At 36.7% G+C, this 16,802-nt stretch overlaps 1 protein-coding gene and 1 long non-coding RNA gene across 3 annotated transcripts in view; both read left to right on the plus strand.

Annotated features, from left to right (window-relative positions):
- LOC311089356 (uncharacterized protein) overlaps nt 1–12,141 on the plus strand; it is a 70,693-nt gene extending 58,552 nt beyond the window's left edge. The window contains exons 6-7 of the mRNA XM_084123994.1: nt 11,724–11,804; nt 11,916–12,141. Of these exons, the coding sequence (XP_083980120.1) occupies nt 11,724–11,804; nt 11,916–11,971 (137 nt within the window). The 3' untranslated portion in view covers nt 11,972–12,141. The remainder of the gene's footprint in view (nt 1–11,723; nt 11,805–11,915) is intronic.
- Nucleotides 12,142–15,970: 3,829 nt separating this feature from the next.
- LOC311089455 overlaps nt 15,971–16,802 on the plus strand; it is a 2,616-nt gene continuing 1,784 nt past the window's right edge. Inside the window, exon 1 of one of the 2 annotated variants that reach the window (XR_014607694.1) lies at nt 15,971–16,802. This exon is cut by the window's right edge and continues 939 nt beyond it. This is a non-coding gene — a long non-coding RNA (uncharacterized lncRNA). The other variant, XR_014607695.1, reaches the window with a different exon arrangement.

The following is a 16,802-nucleotide window of genomic DNA, read 5'->3' on the forward strand; positions in this document are numbered from 1 at the left end:
AAGAGTGTGTCAGTGATTTGAACAGCTCTCCGATAAAGACTAATAGTTTATTCTGGAGAGTGTGTTGTTTGCTTTAAGTCAGGGAAAATACTATGATTTAAAACTTCTGCTTTTTATGCTGGTGTGTTTTATGTTTCATTTATTAATATATATCATAATGATCAATGGGATATACTGTGTTTCAGGAACCAGTGGAGCTCATGTGTTCATTAGTTCTGGTGAAAATGTCTCTCTGTCCTGTAATAAAACTCTTTCTGAATGCAAATCAACTACATGGATCTACTATAACAGATTCAGACATTCAGCAGCAGTTGAACTGATTACTGGAGGGATAAAGAATAAAGACACAGAGAGACATGAGAGACTAAGTCTGGAGTCTGACTGCTCTCTGAACATCAAGAACGTCACAGAATTAGAAGATTATGGATTATACAGATGCAGACAATATGTGAATGACAGACGACAAGGACCTGGTGCTTTTGTTTCTTTGCATGTTCTTCATGGTAAGTTTATGATTATGTGGTCAATTTAAAAAGGGCAGATTCTCCCTTTAAACTCAGATGATGATTGAAGCGTCTGTGATTTGTGTCTTGTGTTCAGTTTCAGTGATCAGTCCAGGTCGCTCTGTGACTCTCTCCTGTCAGTTGTATTCATATTATGGATTCTCCTGTGATTCTCTCCGTTCTGAGGGATATGAGCTGTTGTGGGTGAATCAGGCTGGTGTTGATCTGAAGACAGACTCCAGATATCAGATATTATTCTCATCAGATCACTGTATCATCACTCTGACTACAACACTCCTGAATGAAGATGACAATAGAGAGTGGAGATGTCAGCTTACTCGCAGAGATCAACTCTTGACCTCAGTCAGATACACTGTCAAGTATTCAGGTGAGAAAACACTCTTTTCTGACAGATTTGTGAAAACTTCCACAGATTGGCTCTACTCTTTCTGATGGCTTCATAAGTTTTGGAGTTGTAAAATATTAGTGGTCAAAATCATAAACTGCATAACAATCCTTATAATTCCCAATATTGGCCTCCTACATGGGTCATACATGATATATTGCATAAATCAGACGAGTGTATTAAAGCCTAGTATGACCCATGTAGGAGGTCGGGTTTAGGAATTATAAGGCTTATGTCCTTCATTCAAGCTGAAGGTTTATTTGCAGAAGCTCAACTGTGTTTCACTCTCATATAAACCAGGAATAAATTATACAGTAACACAGTAATACAGTTATACAGTAATACAGTACAGTCTCTTCTCAACTACTGCCACTGTAAACTGTGATGATGGAACTGTTGGAAACTTTTTATTCCTTCATCGAAGCAAAAACCAGGAGATGTTGGGATATCGTTCAAGCAGAAGTTCTTCTTTATTGAGCGTGGCTGCAGTCCAACAATCTAACTAATGTAACTTTACATGGTATCTTATAGGCAATTCAGTGGGCTGTCCTTAAAGGTGCTGACCTTACACACAGCCTTAGGGATGACCACTAAAACTAATCATCTAAAGACAATAGAGGCAATTACCCCCAACTGACTTCCCAAAATGGTATAAACAACAAATGGTCACGAGAACTAAGACTACGTAACATTCACACATAGTTCAACTCTTAGTAGGAAGATCAAAGACAAACAAAACCCCTTCAAAGGAAACTATGTTAAATCTAATCAGTAAATGGATGCCCTCATGTTCACCTTGAATGCCCAATACAGTATAGTTCACCTTAGTTTTTATGTGATGTAATGTAAGGAAGTAGGATCAGCAGTTCTAAAACATATTCTTAAATTTGTAATCCTACAGAACACAAACTGCATGTCATGATCGATATGAAAATATGATGTTAATGTCCTACAGGTGATGCGTCTGAACATTCATCTTCTGCAGCTCCAGTCGCTTCACCAACACTGATTCCAGTCAGAAGCTCAAACTCTGAGAAGAAATCAAGCCGAACTACAGCAGCAGCTCCTACACAAGGTTCATGATCACATGATCACTGTGTAAATAGATTTATTTTTGGTCAATGGTGATAGTCATTCTCCTCCTGACAGCTTGAGAGTGAAGTAAGAAGATAATAGATGACAGACTCATGCACATATTCATCATTTCTGTGATGTGAAGCTCCAGTATTATGTGATGATGATGTTGTGTACAGATGGTGGACAACCAGAATGCCTATTACCGCCCTAAACCAGCCGCATTTCAAAGTCGTTCCCGAAATGACCGCCAGGTGGCGCAAAGGGACATTGTGCAAAACAGCAGCAATTGCCGTATTTTAAAATGTAAGTGGGTTAAATATAAAACCCTAAGCCTAATAGGCATATTGTTCATATATATAAATAGGCCTATTAGGCTACAACAGAATAGAACCAAAGATAGAATAAATTTTAGAACTGAAAAAATAGAATCAAAAGTTAAAAATAGAGACGATATTAGGAGCAATGACGCTGAATATTTTTACTATTCTATTGAGGAATTAGATAAATGAAGAGCTCTCGTGAGCGATACAATTGCATAGTAATTTATAGTGATTTCAAAAGCAGTCCTTAAAAAATAAAATAAAATACATGGAGTAGTGTGGCATAATTTTTGAGAGATTACATGGAACGCGTTTTAGTTAAGATCCTGGTCTCAATGCCCTTAATGTATATAGGCTAGGCTACTGCTTTAAAAAAATGTCACAACGTGTTTTGAGATTGTTTTGAATTAAACATTGAAGTTTAAAATGTAGTGTTTTGGCACACCAGGCCGAGTGGCGTTACGTATTGTTCAAAAATCAGGTTTTATTCTGGCATGTTGAATTGGCGTTAGAATTTTTTTTTAGATTTATTAGATTTAGATTTTAGATTTCGTTAGATTTATTTTTCTCATAACAGCTAAAATAACTTAATATATGCCTTGTCTTAATATGACCTACTTAATATAGGCAATAGGCATATAATAGCCTATATAATAAATTAGCAAAACTTGGCCACTAAATATTTAATTTTCAATTATTTTAATTATCACAATTAAAGTTTTAATTTTATTAAATTGAACAAGCGCAACAATCAGCATTTAATCAAATATTCTAAAAGATGTATTATTAATAATAATGTTATTTCAACATAATATTTCGTTTTTTCGACATAATATGTGTGCGTGCAACAAGCAAGATGTGTATTTGTAAATCCGGTGAAGCGTGCATTGATTTTTATCAATAAACTAGTGTTTTCTGACAGTGTCGACTACAAAGATGAAGTTGACGATCGCCATATTTGTAGTGAACGCACCTAGAGAGAAATGCACATAAAGACATAATCAGAGAGTAGCCTTTTTCTTTTCGCTTTGAATTATTTCGTTTGAAGACATTTCAAGCTTTGTGTATTTGATGTATTTATCATGTCTGTGTGAGGCATACGCTGAGTTTCGTTAAGTTAGGAGGATGAGATGCGCTCCAGCTGACGTGCAATGCAAGTGACCACGCGGGCGCCTCCATGATTAGTGTCTGTTATATTTGCTTCTCTTACTTATTAAATCCAGGCAATTGGTTGATGAAAAATTGATTAAAATTAAGATACAATTTATAGAAAATGAAATTCACTTTAAAGAAAGGTTTTCTACTAAACAAAACTTAATGAAGTGGTCAAAATCATGTCTGACCCACTCCATATCCATCTCTCGATATAATGTTGAATTAGTGTTCGACAAACGCGGCGGCGCGTTCATTTGAATGAAGAGCGCTTCTCGCTCGTGTGAACGAACACACACTGGAACGTTAGGCCATGTCGCAACGAGTGAATCGTGGCCGAGTGGTAGAACTTACGATACGATCATTTAGATGACACGGGTTCGAATCCCGAACTAACTTGGGAGTACTGTTATTTTTATATTAGCCTATTAATGCATTTTATAGTCTATTGTTGATGCAGAGAGATTTGTCTAGTTCTAAAACATAGTTTTTTGCTTATAGCCTATTTACAAAATAAAATCACCATGCATTTCCATTTTACACTAAGGAACAAATATTATACAATGACTTTACTTCTGTAGCCTATAATAATTCCAATCGTAATTTCAAAAGTAGTTCTGTTAAAAAAAAATGATATATATATATATATATATATATGAACCATGAACGCAACAGAATACTGGTTCTGATTTTATTGTTTGTCGTTTAAACGTCATATATATATATATATATATATATATATATATATATATATATATATATATTAGGGTTGCGCGATATGCTCCATTTTCATATCGTCCTATCGTCAGCCTGTGAGATCGGCGATACACGATATTATCGTGAGGGGGCGGGGCTTACTTATTTGATTATTAACTTGCTTATTTACTCATCAATTTGCTTGTTTTATTACTTCGTTTTAAATGAGAATCTTTTTTCTATTTTGCTAGCAAAGGTGGAGTGTTTATTAATAGGCTAAATCAGGTTATTTCCTGGTATAGTGAGGTAAAAAAAAGATCCTAATCATTCTTGTATCTGACTCGGAGTATTTCAACATGTCAGCGGGAAATTTACGGACACACATTATCCTCTCATGCCGTTACAGATCTGTAGCATTTTGACTGTTTGACGAGATGTGAACACGTTTTAATTTCTTGATTCAAGAAAGAGTCGGAGTCTGCGATATATGTCCTCCTACCAGTGCTCTCTCTGTCTGGATGCACTTCACATGCGCACCGCACTTCAATAACGCAGGTGTTTTAAATGCCAGGAGAAATTAGAGGCAAAAATCTAAAAGTCGATCGGTTATACGCCGACTTAAACTTATGACTTGACTCTGATAAAGGAAAACGGGTTAATCCGTTTACATGACCACATGCATTGTCAGTTTATTCAGCATAATCGAGTTAATAACGTGCATGTAAACGCGCTCAATCCCTGAAAACGAAAGCAGAAACGGACTGAGCTTTCGCTGCATTAACAGCACGTTCTCTCAGAGTCGACGGTGGATAACGGTAGGCTACAGCAACTATCTTAATTTACTGGCTGAATATTTCTCTTGTGGACTTACATTATTGACAGCGAAAAAATTAGAAGAATATTTCTTGTTAAACAAGTTTGAAGTTGCTTGTGATTTTCACAGATGGCAGAGTTTCACAGATGCTTCGTGAACTAAAGACTTTTATTAGGCCTAGGCGGCCTATATCATTTTATTGATATTATTATTATAATTAATATTTTGTAATTGTATTGTTTTTAGTGTTATTCGTGTCATTAAATATTTTGTTAATGTGCAATGGAAACAAAATATAGGCTACTGACGAACAACGATGCCGCGTCTTCATCTAGGCTCTGTATAAAAATTATGCGTCTGTTAAAGCACTCTTGACAATTTGTGAATGGATCACCTTGCAATGAAATTTCGTTGTGGGATGTAGTTTTTGTTTTGTCTGTTTTAAAAACATTTTCTTTGAGGAGTCCTCATACGCGCGTGATATGGCGCAAGTGTGGTTATGTGGTGATGTCGTTATGAATTTAGGCAAGGCAAATATAATTGTAGTTCCTAATTAATTTAATAACTATACTAGCTTCATAATAATAATAATGATTTAATACATTAATGGAAAAACGAGCCAATTATCGTATTGATATCGTCAAAGGCATCTGCCATCGGCGATATCTCTGTCTATCGTCGATACACGATACTATCGTCTATCGGCACAACCCTAATATATATATATATATGACGTTTAAACGACAAACAATAAAATCAGAACCAGTATTCTGTTGCGTTCATGGTTCCAGTGGCAGTAATGCATCCACGGCTTTTCAAAATGTCACAAAGCGTTTTGAGATTGTTTTGAATGAAATATTGAAGTTTATAATTAAGTGTTTTGGCACACCACGACGAGTGGCAAACTCTTTGTTTTGTTTTGCAAACTCAGCTAGCCTGTGGGGGGTTTGGAGAAGGCAATATAGTTGCTTTATCGTGGGGGTGCAGGACAGAGGTGTTAATGTTCCGTCTTTCATATGGAGAGTGTCGGAGCCAGCCTGATGAGCAGGCAAAGGCAAAATTCTTTTAAGGATTAATCTCAAAATCTCCAAAAGTCCATAGCCTATGTACAGTAGGCCCTATATCTTATTAAATTATATATTGTAGTTTTATTGATTGTATTTAAAGGTTTTCCACACAGAATTTCAATTTAGCAGATACAGAGCTCTTTAATTCGCGACCCACCTCGTTTTATTGTAAGGTGAATTCAGCAAGGCATGTTGTATCTTTGCTATTTGTTACAGTTTTTTCTTTCGTGATTTGTGTGGATGACACACAGCGACATATACAGTATTATCAGCTGTATGGTGTTTTTTTACGCTGAAATGCTTAATTTCGAGAAAGACCTGCCGCGCGCAGTGAGGGAGACCAAACTTACTAAAAAAATATCCAGCGCGAGAGAGGCAAAGAAAAACGCCTGTTCTTAATTTATGTTGCTTTGAACTTTTTTCGTTTTGTACCGTTTTAATTTTTTAATTTAGCTGCAATTTCTTTGACAATAGAAATTTAAAATGTTGCAAGAATAAGATTCTGTGTTTCTTATTTTGCATCACAAAGGGAATAAACTCTATCGATCAGGGTTGCTGTTTAAATAAATAAACTGTCCCGACACTTTATTTATACCTTGAAATGTGCGATGGGTTTTCAAACTTAATTAATTTTCTTTTTCTTTTACATTTTCATTGTTTATTTTTTAATTGAAAGCAATACTGTATTGAAAGTATTTTTCTGATTTGTTCGATTTGTTTTGAAAAATGTCTTCCGTTGCTATGGCCGGGTATTACTGTCAGTCATCTCAATCTCGTGAATGATTCACACACACAAAAAAAAATAATTTAGCAGATTAAAGACGAGCTTCATCATCTTCATTTGATGATGGGGTGCAATCGGCTGACAGTCTTCCTTCATCAGATGTGTCGTCTTTGCAGCGGCTCAACTGGAATGTAGCAAATTTATGTTGTAATGTACAATTGATAATTAAACAAGATGATTGACTTTAATAAACAGATGCATATTTAAGCATCAAGAACGGAAAAACATAAACACTATCGGCTACACTGAGATTCGATCTCAGATCGTTTGAAGCTCCGAGAGGCTATTGTTAATGCATTGACCACTGAGCTATCGTCTGAATAGCCTAGGTCTACTATTTTCTCTGTTTTAAAAGTTTGTTATATTCTTTTTTATTTGTTTATTTTTTTTAACATTGGCAATTTACTGTCTCGAAATTATGTGTCGAAAAAATAAAAAAAAGTGTTTTTACAAGACCTTGTGCTGTTTATTTATTATTATTATTATTATTATTATTATTATTATTATTATTATTATTATTATTATTATTATTATTATGCAGATGTTAATTCAGCCATTCTGTTGGATAAAAATTGTCCCTAATGTAAAATGGAAATGAATGGTAATTTTATTTTATAAATATAAAATATTTAATATAGGCTATAGGAGAAAAAAACAATATGGTGTAGCAATATTTTAGAACTATCAAATCTCTCTGCATTAATAATAAAAAAGTAGCCCATGTTTGTTCGGGATTTGAACCCGTGTCATCTGAATTATTGAAACGTAAGTTATAGCCTACCACTCGGCCACGAATTTGTTTTGTTTTATTTTGTTTGAAATGTATTTTTACATATTTTGCTTTCGTTAATGTTAACCAATTCTGTTGTAGCATAATAGGCCTATATTTTTTCCCTAAAAGTTTGTTTTATTCTCTGCTTTGTTTGTTTATATTTTTACATATTCAATCAGTCTCATTTTTGTTCAAATAATGAAAAAAGTTGTTTGTTTTTTTACAAGATCTTGCGCCATGTTTTTTTTTTTTTTTTTTTTATAAACAGATAGGAAACTTACCTTTAAAAATGCCGCAGTTGCTGCTGTTTTGCCCTGTCACTTGCGCCACCCGGTATAGCCTAGTCATTTCGCGAACGACTTTGAAATTCGACTGGTTTATTTTTGCTGCGGCAGTAATAGGCATTGTGGTTGATTATTTATTAAAGAATTCAATTGATAATCATAACAACATGTAAGCCTATTTAATTCTGAATATAACAAAGAATGCTTAAACCGACTAACATCGGTTAGTAACTGCAAGTCCTGAAAATGTTTTAATTTTATGGTAAATTATTTTAATTTATTTCACTGTTATGTTTCAGTTAATAAATCTACAAACACATTAAAATAACACGAAGTAAATGACAAGTAACCTATTGACATAGCCTTTCTAAATTATAGAAAAACTGGGCACACAATGTTAACGTGTGTCTACTTTGTTTAAATTTAATGAATTTGAATTCGTTTAACCACAATATTTATCTTGAATTTATCTGTGACCTCAGCTCAGATTACTGCCGCGGCAGATTACGTCATAAAGAGAATAAACTGACACTTTTCAAAGTCTGTGATTACCGCGCCACTCAGCGGTAAAAGGCAGCAAATACACATCCCAATTTTGCCGCCGCGGGAACGGCGGCGGTAAAAGTCTCATTCTGGTTGTCCACCATCTGTATATGTGGCATTATGTGTTGAACTGAACTAACAGACGTGATCCACAGATCCAGCTGATACAGCATCAGAAACTGAAGTCAGTGTGACTGCTGGATCATTATACAGAGGTACGACACGTTCATTTATACTGACAGCTTTATAACATTAAACTATCAGTCACTCTGTAAATGCTTCATCAATAACTGTTGATAGTCAAGTCAAGTCATCTTCATTTATATAGCGATTGTGTAGAAACAATGTAGATTGTTTCAAAGCAGCTTTACAGAGATAAACATATAATTTAAGGTAACAGAGATTGTTTTGGCTTTATAGCGGCTCTTTAATAGTTATTTTCCAGCTAAAGTTAGTTATGATTGATTCGCTTCCGTCGCAACGATCATTTGTTATTAAACTAGGGGCCGCTAAGACGACACCATTCTCTCTACACAGACTTTAAATGCGAACCTGTGAGAAACGCTGATGGCGTTCACATGCGCATTAAGAATTGGTTCTATAGTTATGTGCGTTTGAATATATGTATGCAGGTTTGTAATTCACTACAAACCAAGCCTAAACAAAGTACTGGTCTTTCCTTATAAATTCTGATACAGAATTTTATTTTATTTTATTTTGTCACTTCGGGGTAGGTACGCAAAATTAATTTTCCCAACAATGCCTTATCTGTAGAGTGGTAAAGGGATCCTTCATAGGGAGAGACTAGTTGGCACTTCAGCACTGCATTGACATCGGGTCCAGACGAAGGTCCTTCATCAGATCTGGATCTGGCAGGCTGCGGGAAAACCTCAGGATAAACAAAGACACTAAAATTAGCGTAGATGCCATTCTTCTTATGATGTAATGAGTACATCAGGATTTATGGGAAGTGTTCCCGGTTCCGGCTGACCTAATCTATGCAGCCTAACATTGAATTATATAAGTCTATAATGTATTATGTGAATGCTAGGTCAAAGAGATGTGTCTTTAATCTAGCTTTGAACTGACAGAGTGTGTCTGCTTCCCGGACAATGTTAGGAAGACTGTTCCAAGATTTGGTGCTAAATAGGAAAAGGATCTACCGCCAGCAGTCGATTTTGATATTCTAGGTATTATTAACTGGCCGGAATTTTGAGATCCCAATAGACGAGAAGGACTATAATGCGTTAAGAGCTCGCTCAAGTACTGCGGAGCTAAACCATTTAGTGCTTTGTAAGTAATCAGCAATATTTTAAAATTTATGCGATGTTTAATAGGCAGCCAACGCAGTGTTGACAGAACTGGGCTAATATGGTCATACTTCCTGGTTCTGGTAAGAACTCGAGCTGCTGCGTTTTGAACTAGCTGTAGTTTGTTTATTAAGCGTGCAGGGCAACCACCAAGTAGAGCATTACAATAATCTAGCCTTGAGGTTATGAACGCATGAACTAATTGTTCTGCATTTGTCAATGAGAGCATATGGCGTAATTTAGATATATTTTTAAGATGGAAAAATGCAGTTTTACAGATACTAGACACGTGACTTTCAAATGAAAGATTGGTATCAAAGAGCACACCCAGGTTCCTAATCGATGACGAAGACTTAACAGAGCAGCCATCAAGTCTTAGACAGTATTCTAGATTAAAGGTAGGGTAGGTAGGATTTGTCTAAAAAACTTATTTTCCAAATTTGTTTAAACTTTATTTATACATCAATACATAATTAAAATGTAAGTACTCTGAAAAAGAAAGTATAAAAATCGAGTGTCTGTAGACCTCTCAGGACTGTTTTAAAGACAGCTCATTATTTCCATTCACTCCACCCCCTCCCTTCTGGGCTCCTTACAAACTTTGAGGCAGCTTTTTAGGTTTATGGCGTTTTGGAAAAGAGCTCTTCATGTACAAACACCGTTTCACCAAAGCACAGCGGCCCTTCAGCACATAAGAACAAAAAGAGAAAACTAATGACTTACTAATTACGAAACTTTGATGTGGTTGAACAGGTGAAACAGTCACAAATTCCTTTGCAACTCAAACCTTCTCAGTACGAGTTATGAAGAAAGAGAACAGCATTACAGTTTTCAGCGCGTCCTCCTTTGATTGCTGTGTTGTGACTGGAAAAGTGCGTGCAGGAGCACATGCGCAAAACGTAGGTTTGTAAAATGCCCTTTTGTAAAATAAAAATAATTTTTGGGGCGAAGCAGGAGGTCGTGCAAGAGGCCGTGGCGTGCAACTAGGGTCTGAGGAAGTAGAGGCCGAGGACGGGGTGGTCGCTGGAAAGCCACGACGATATTGACAGGCGTTTTATTTCTTTGTTTATCCAAAGACTTTTTGTTCATTACCTTTTCTTGTACTGTCTTCTTTTTTTTTGCCTTGTTTGCCTTCACTAACTGCATGCCGGTAATGTGAATTTTGATTGCTCTTTCTCTGCCATTGTTTTGCTATTCCCAGGTTCCATGCCTCTTGAATTCCTCAAATCAAACGTGCGCGCGCAAGTGGGCAGATCCCGTGGCAAAAGGGTGGTTGCCATGGTTGCGAGAGAGTGACAGTCGCCTAAGCCAATCCTTTGTTTCGTCCCAATGGAAATAATGAGCTGTGTTTAATGCAGATTAAACGGTCTAGAGTCACTTGATTTTTATACTCTTTTTTTCAGAGTACTTACATTTTAATTATGTATTGATATATATAGAAAGTTTAAACAAATTTGGATTTTTTGTTTTTATAAAATCCTACCTACCCTGCCTTTAATACGTGTGGGAGTTTTTTGTTCAATAATTAGAATCTCTGTTTTTCCAGAATTTATAGGTAGGAAATTACTAGTCATCCATTTTTTTATATCAGCTATGCATTCCGTCAATTTTGTGAATTGGTAAGTTTCGTTAGGTTTTGAAGAAATATAGAGCTGAGTATCATCAGCATAAGAGTGAAAGCTAATTTCATGTTTCCTAATGATATTTCGTAATGTACAGAGTGAACAGCAACGGTCCTAGTACTGAGCCTTGTGGTACGCCATACTGAACTTGTGATCGATAAGACATCTCTTCGTTTAATGCTACAAACTGATAACGGTCAAATAAGTATGATCTAAACCATGCTAGTGCAATTCCACTAATGCCAACATAATTTTCTAGTCTATTTAAAAGAATGTTGTGGTCAATGGTGTCAAATGCAGCACTATAGAATAGTTGAATACCCTTGACTTCAGTCATGTACAGTTTCTCTTCTTCCTCTCATGTTTCCTGCAGTGATTGTGATTATTGTTGAGATCGCAGTGTTTGCTGCTCCTACTGTGATTCTTCTTCAGATCATCTGTGCAAGAAGAGCTGGTGAGTTTTGAGCCGCACACAATCTGATGATTCACACTCATCTGATCTGGAACAATCTGCAATCATGATAAAAACACATACCAGAGGTCAGTCAATGCTTTTATTTTGCAGGGAGGAAGGACTCGAAGCACCCAGAGGAAATAGAGATGCCGACAATATTAGAATAAAATACTGATGAGTTTAGAGCCAATCTGCAGCAATATTTACAATAGCAAAAACTTACAGAGGATTGTTCATTGTTTTATTTTCTTCTTCTCAGAAAACAGAGAAAAAACTCTGAGCACTTATAGTGACATAATCAAGTTTAGATTAAAATGTTGTTGTTTTTTTACACATAAAAAGCCAGATTTATGTTCATTTATATGGATGTTATGGATATATTTGCCTACAGTGTTGAAAGTCATTCTCTTGCGCTTCATATGTAAACTGCTTTAAATATTAATACAGTAATGGACAGACTCAGACTGTATAATCTCTCTCTGTTCTGTGTGATGGAGCTGATTTGAGGATTCTTGGATCTTGTCTGTTCATTCCTACGGAAGCGTATTGCATTCACTTGAGAAAAAAAAAATCTACTCTGTTTTTCTGAATTAACGAGTTAATTATCTCAGAATTACGAGATAATTTTTCATGAAAAATTTTTTTTGCTCTGTTTTTCTGAATTAACGAGTTAATTATCTCAGAATTATGAGATACATTTTTCTTGAAAAAAAATTTTTTCACTCTGTTTTTATGAATTAATGAGTTAATTATCTCAGAATTATGAGAGTAATCTTCATGAAAAAATTTTTTTTGCTCTGTTTTTCTGAATTAACGAGATCCCTCAAAATCCTGCGAGAAGCTCTCACCTGCACGAAGTAACGTCAGGCCACAGTTGCTGATACTCCAACAACAACAACAGTGCCAGGCCTATGGGTTCAGTGCAGGTAAGATAGCTAAGTTATTATAGTTACATGTTAATGCCAAATGATGTCTGCTAACTGTTCGCTTGACGACATGTAAAACGAGGTTAGAATAGCTGTTTATAAACATGTAACGTTAATATTATGTGGGGATAATTATGTGTGATTTTTAGGAGGAATATTACGTTAACCACCTTCCTTTCAGTTTGTTGGCTAGGATAAGTAAACCACGCTATTTGCTGTAACTTTAGTGCTTAATTTGTAAATCAAGAGGTCCTCGAATACAGAGAGGCTGCTGTCAGGGGGAGGGAAAAAGTCACGTCAGAAATCCCCAGTGCATGCAGCACGTTGGACATCGCGACATAACAGTAAACAAACATTCAGAACTTTGCCAGTTTCAGAGCCAGCAGGGATACTATTTCGATTAAGTTTTGCACGGACGTTTAGTATAGTGTTCAGCTTGCTACACCAATAATAATGTTGAATATATTCTGACATTGCCTCGGTTTCTTTAGTTGCACCCTCTCTTTTGGTTTGTCACTATCAGGGCCTGAAGTTAACTTTTTTGACCACCAGCCACTGTGGCGGGTGGATTTAAAAATCCACCCGCCACTAGGGATGGGAACCGAGAACCGGTTCTTCTTCAGAACCGGTGCCCAGTGAATCGATTCCTTGGAACCGTTAGCATGCCTGCTTAACGATTCCGCTTATCGGTTCCGCTCGTTCAAATGTGACACGACGTCACACACGTGCTGCGTTGTTTTGGTTCAGAACGTAGCAAACACTATGAGCAAACATGGCATCGAGGCAGAAGCGCTCTGACCGCGTCCTAACTACATGCGACGCGACGGCGCGACACGCGATAAAAAGTATCATTTTCCATGTTAATCAAAGTTTAACCAGCCGCGACACGCGACAATTCTATTTGAAACGGATCCTATTTTACTGCGACGTCGCGCTGGAACAACAATCTCAAAGTGTGGCTATGATAATATCAGGTACTATTTTTGTGCTTTATTTAATGTTAAAAGCGTGTATAATGTGACTGAATATCATTTAGTGCTCCCAGCTTTGTAGCTGTAAAAACAACAATGGATAAGTCACATCAGATCTTGAAATTAAACAAATGGAAACAAAAACGTTCAAAATGTGAAGAAAACCTGTGTATTATTTGACAAAGATTGTTTTAGTAACTCAATAGCCTAATCCAAATGAGCACTGTTAATATTCCAAAAGACACAAGCTCTTCCTAAACTGTTTTCAGTCTGTGTTTTTAGTTTTTATGGCACATAAATGGCAGTTTTATTTATTTTTTTGTCCGGACCAATGAATGTGAAAATTGTCAATTTCCTAATCCTAAGGCACTCTTCTTGATAATCTTTCAAGGCACACAGGTTGAGAAACACTGCCCTAGGCTATAGGTCCCTGGACTTTACTTTGAGAAGTAGCTCACCTACTTTTAGGTTTGTTCTGAGGTTGCTACACATAATTTGTGTATACTCTGTGCTGTGTCTTCTGATCAGATATTAAAGCGAGTTAATACAAACAAATTTGTACTTATTCCCTCACCCAATAAGAATCGATAAGAGAATCGATAAGGAATCGGATCGATAAGCAATATCGATAATGGAATCGGAATCGTTAAATTCTTATCAATTCCCATCCCTACCCGCCACAGTGACTTTTTACCAGCCAGTTTTTTTTTGGCCTCATAAAATGTGAACAAAAGGAATTGCACAAACATTTGTTCTTTAACTTGTAAGAATACACATTTAAGTGCTGTCAAGTTATTAACGAGATGAGATCCATACAAGTAATAATAACTCTTAGAATACAGATATAGACCAGCTCGTAAACAAATCACACGCGGCTGTGTTGATGGCTGGGCAGCTGTTAGTTTATAGCGTTCAGGAACCGTTAAGCATAACTAAATTAACATTGTTATTACTGGTAAAGTTACCGGGTAGGTTACCGGACATTTTCTCACCGGTTCCCAACTCCCAACTTCTGTGCAACTGTCATTGTAATGTAGCCTATGTCAGCATTGCATTATCTCATCTCATCTCACCAACAGTTTAATACTTAACTCACACATTCAAACGTAGTCAGAGAAGGGCCTCATCTTTCTCTCCAATCACATATACGTTCCGAAACACTCAAACTGCGCTGCTTTCACAGATGCTTTCTTTACTCCAGTAATGTGCCGCCACATTTTTTAGCTAAAATCCAACGAAATGGCTGACTTCGTTTAAATGTCAAAGAACAACATTTGCAAAAAAAAAAAAACCTTCGCAAAGACCCGGCCCCTTTTAGTTACTGTTGCTATGTCCGACAAGCTACAGTAACTAAAAGGGGCCGGGTCTTTGCAAAGGTTTTTTTTTTTTACAAACACATTGCGCAAGCAGAGACACTGACAACACGCTGACAGACAAGACAGTCCAGGTTACTTTTGATAATAAACAAAGTCTCAACGTTAAAATTTGGTCTTTTTTAAAGAAATTTAGACAATACCGTTTTGTGGCTCTGTAATGTGCCTTGACAGATCGCTGTGGTGCCTCAGTTAAAGCTGCTCGTGAACCGATCATCTCTTCCTTCTAGTTAATTTATAGCATCAAATAAACATGAATGAACATATGAAGGAATGTAGTTTTAACTGCGGAAAGATGTCAGTAGGCCTATTTAGTACACTCCGTTTTTTCAAGTTCAAATCCTCCAACGTTGGACTCTCCTGACTGCTTTGTCGGACAAAAAAGGTGGATTCGGCGGATTATGATTGGCCAGATCGCCTGTCAATCAAACTCCCCGCGAAGGGTCGATTCTCATTGGCTACCTGCCAATGTGACAGGTAGATGGACAGAATTACCCGCCAATTGCAGAATTCACCCGCATTTAGCGTGTGGTCGGGTGTTAATTTCAGGCCCTGGTCACTATGCATACCTATGTGTCCTGTAATTGCTTTATTTGTTGATATTTTCTAAACTGTGTACTTGATGCATTTAATCCCACCGATCACAATAGTGACCGTAAAAAAATGTTTCATTTCTAAGGCTATAAAAATTTTACTGAATGATCTATCAATGCATTTCCAGCAGATATTGAAATAATAAAGGGTCTCAATGAAATATGTGCAGTGTCGCATGTTTACTGTAAATTGTCACATGACCAGAGCTGTTTATTTCCTGTTTGCGCCAAGAGAAGAGGATGGCACCAAGAAAGCTCAGAAAGAATATGTTAGTAAAGCATGTTAATGTAGTGTGACGTATTGTGGCGCTGTAATTAGACTAATGTGCTTGGGGTAGTGCAGGTCCAATTACGAGCAGGGTGGGACAGTATAAAAGAACATGTAGTTACCTCCTGCGTGTGCTTGGCGTTTGAGCGTCGCGTCATTGCCCGTGGGACCGCCCCTTGTTTTTGCAGCGCTTCCGCTTTGAGCTGCGTGGATGGCCCGCGGCTGTTGGCGGCTCCGGCTCTCACGTTACATGCCTCTTGCAGTTAGTGATGGCCAAATGAAGCGTTTCAAAGCATTATTGCTTTCTGATACAATTGTGTCGAAAATGGTTCATTACTCGAAGCTTCATTCAGATAGAAATTACAGCACCATCTCCTGGTGAAGTAAATGTAATGCAACAAAGCTGACAACCATAAAATGCAAAGGCTTATATGTTAACGCCCCGTTTATGACGTGTTTACCGAGGCGATCAAAGCTGAACCAGTGTTAGTGCTGTGAAACTCATTTATGTAGGTGAATTTTACAGATACTGATGAATTTCATGTGTTCACCTTGATAATAAAACATTAAGCATGATGTGTATGTGTAATTATTTCTTTAGACAAGGACAGAAGATCAGACCCGCTTAAAAAAAGTTGGAAACCATCACAGAAATTCCAATGGTTTCTATTAAAATACCAGTAGGAACCATTGGCTTTTACCATTTAAACCACTAAAGAATTATTTTTTGTAGTGTATTTGGGATATATTCCATTAGGATTTAATGCCCCCACCAATAGAACCCAAATCAGTAGAGACCCACAGAGACCACTATAAATCCCATTACAACCAATAAAATTCCCATGAAAACCATTAAATCCATTAGAA

This window comes from Abramis brama (assembly GCF_963993115.1).
Source record: "Abramis brama genome assembly, chromosome: 1".
NCBI classification, from domain to species: domain Eukaryota; kingdom Metazoa; phylum Chordata; class Actinopteri; order Cypriniformes; family Leuciscidae; genus Abramis; species Abramis brama.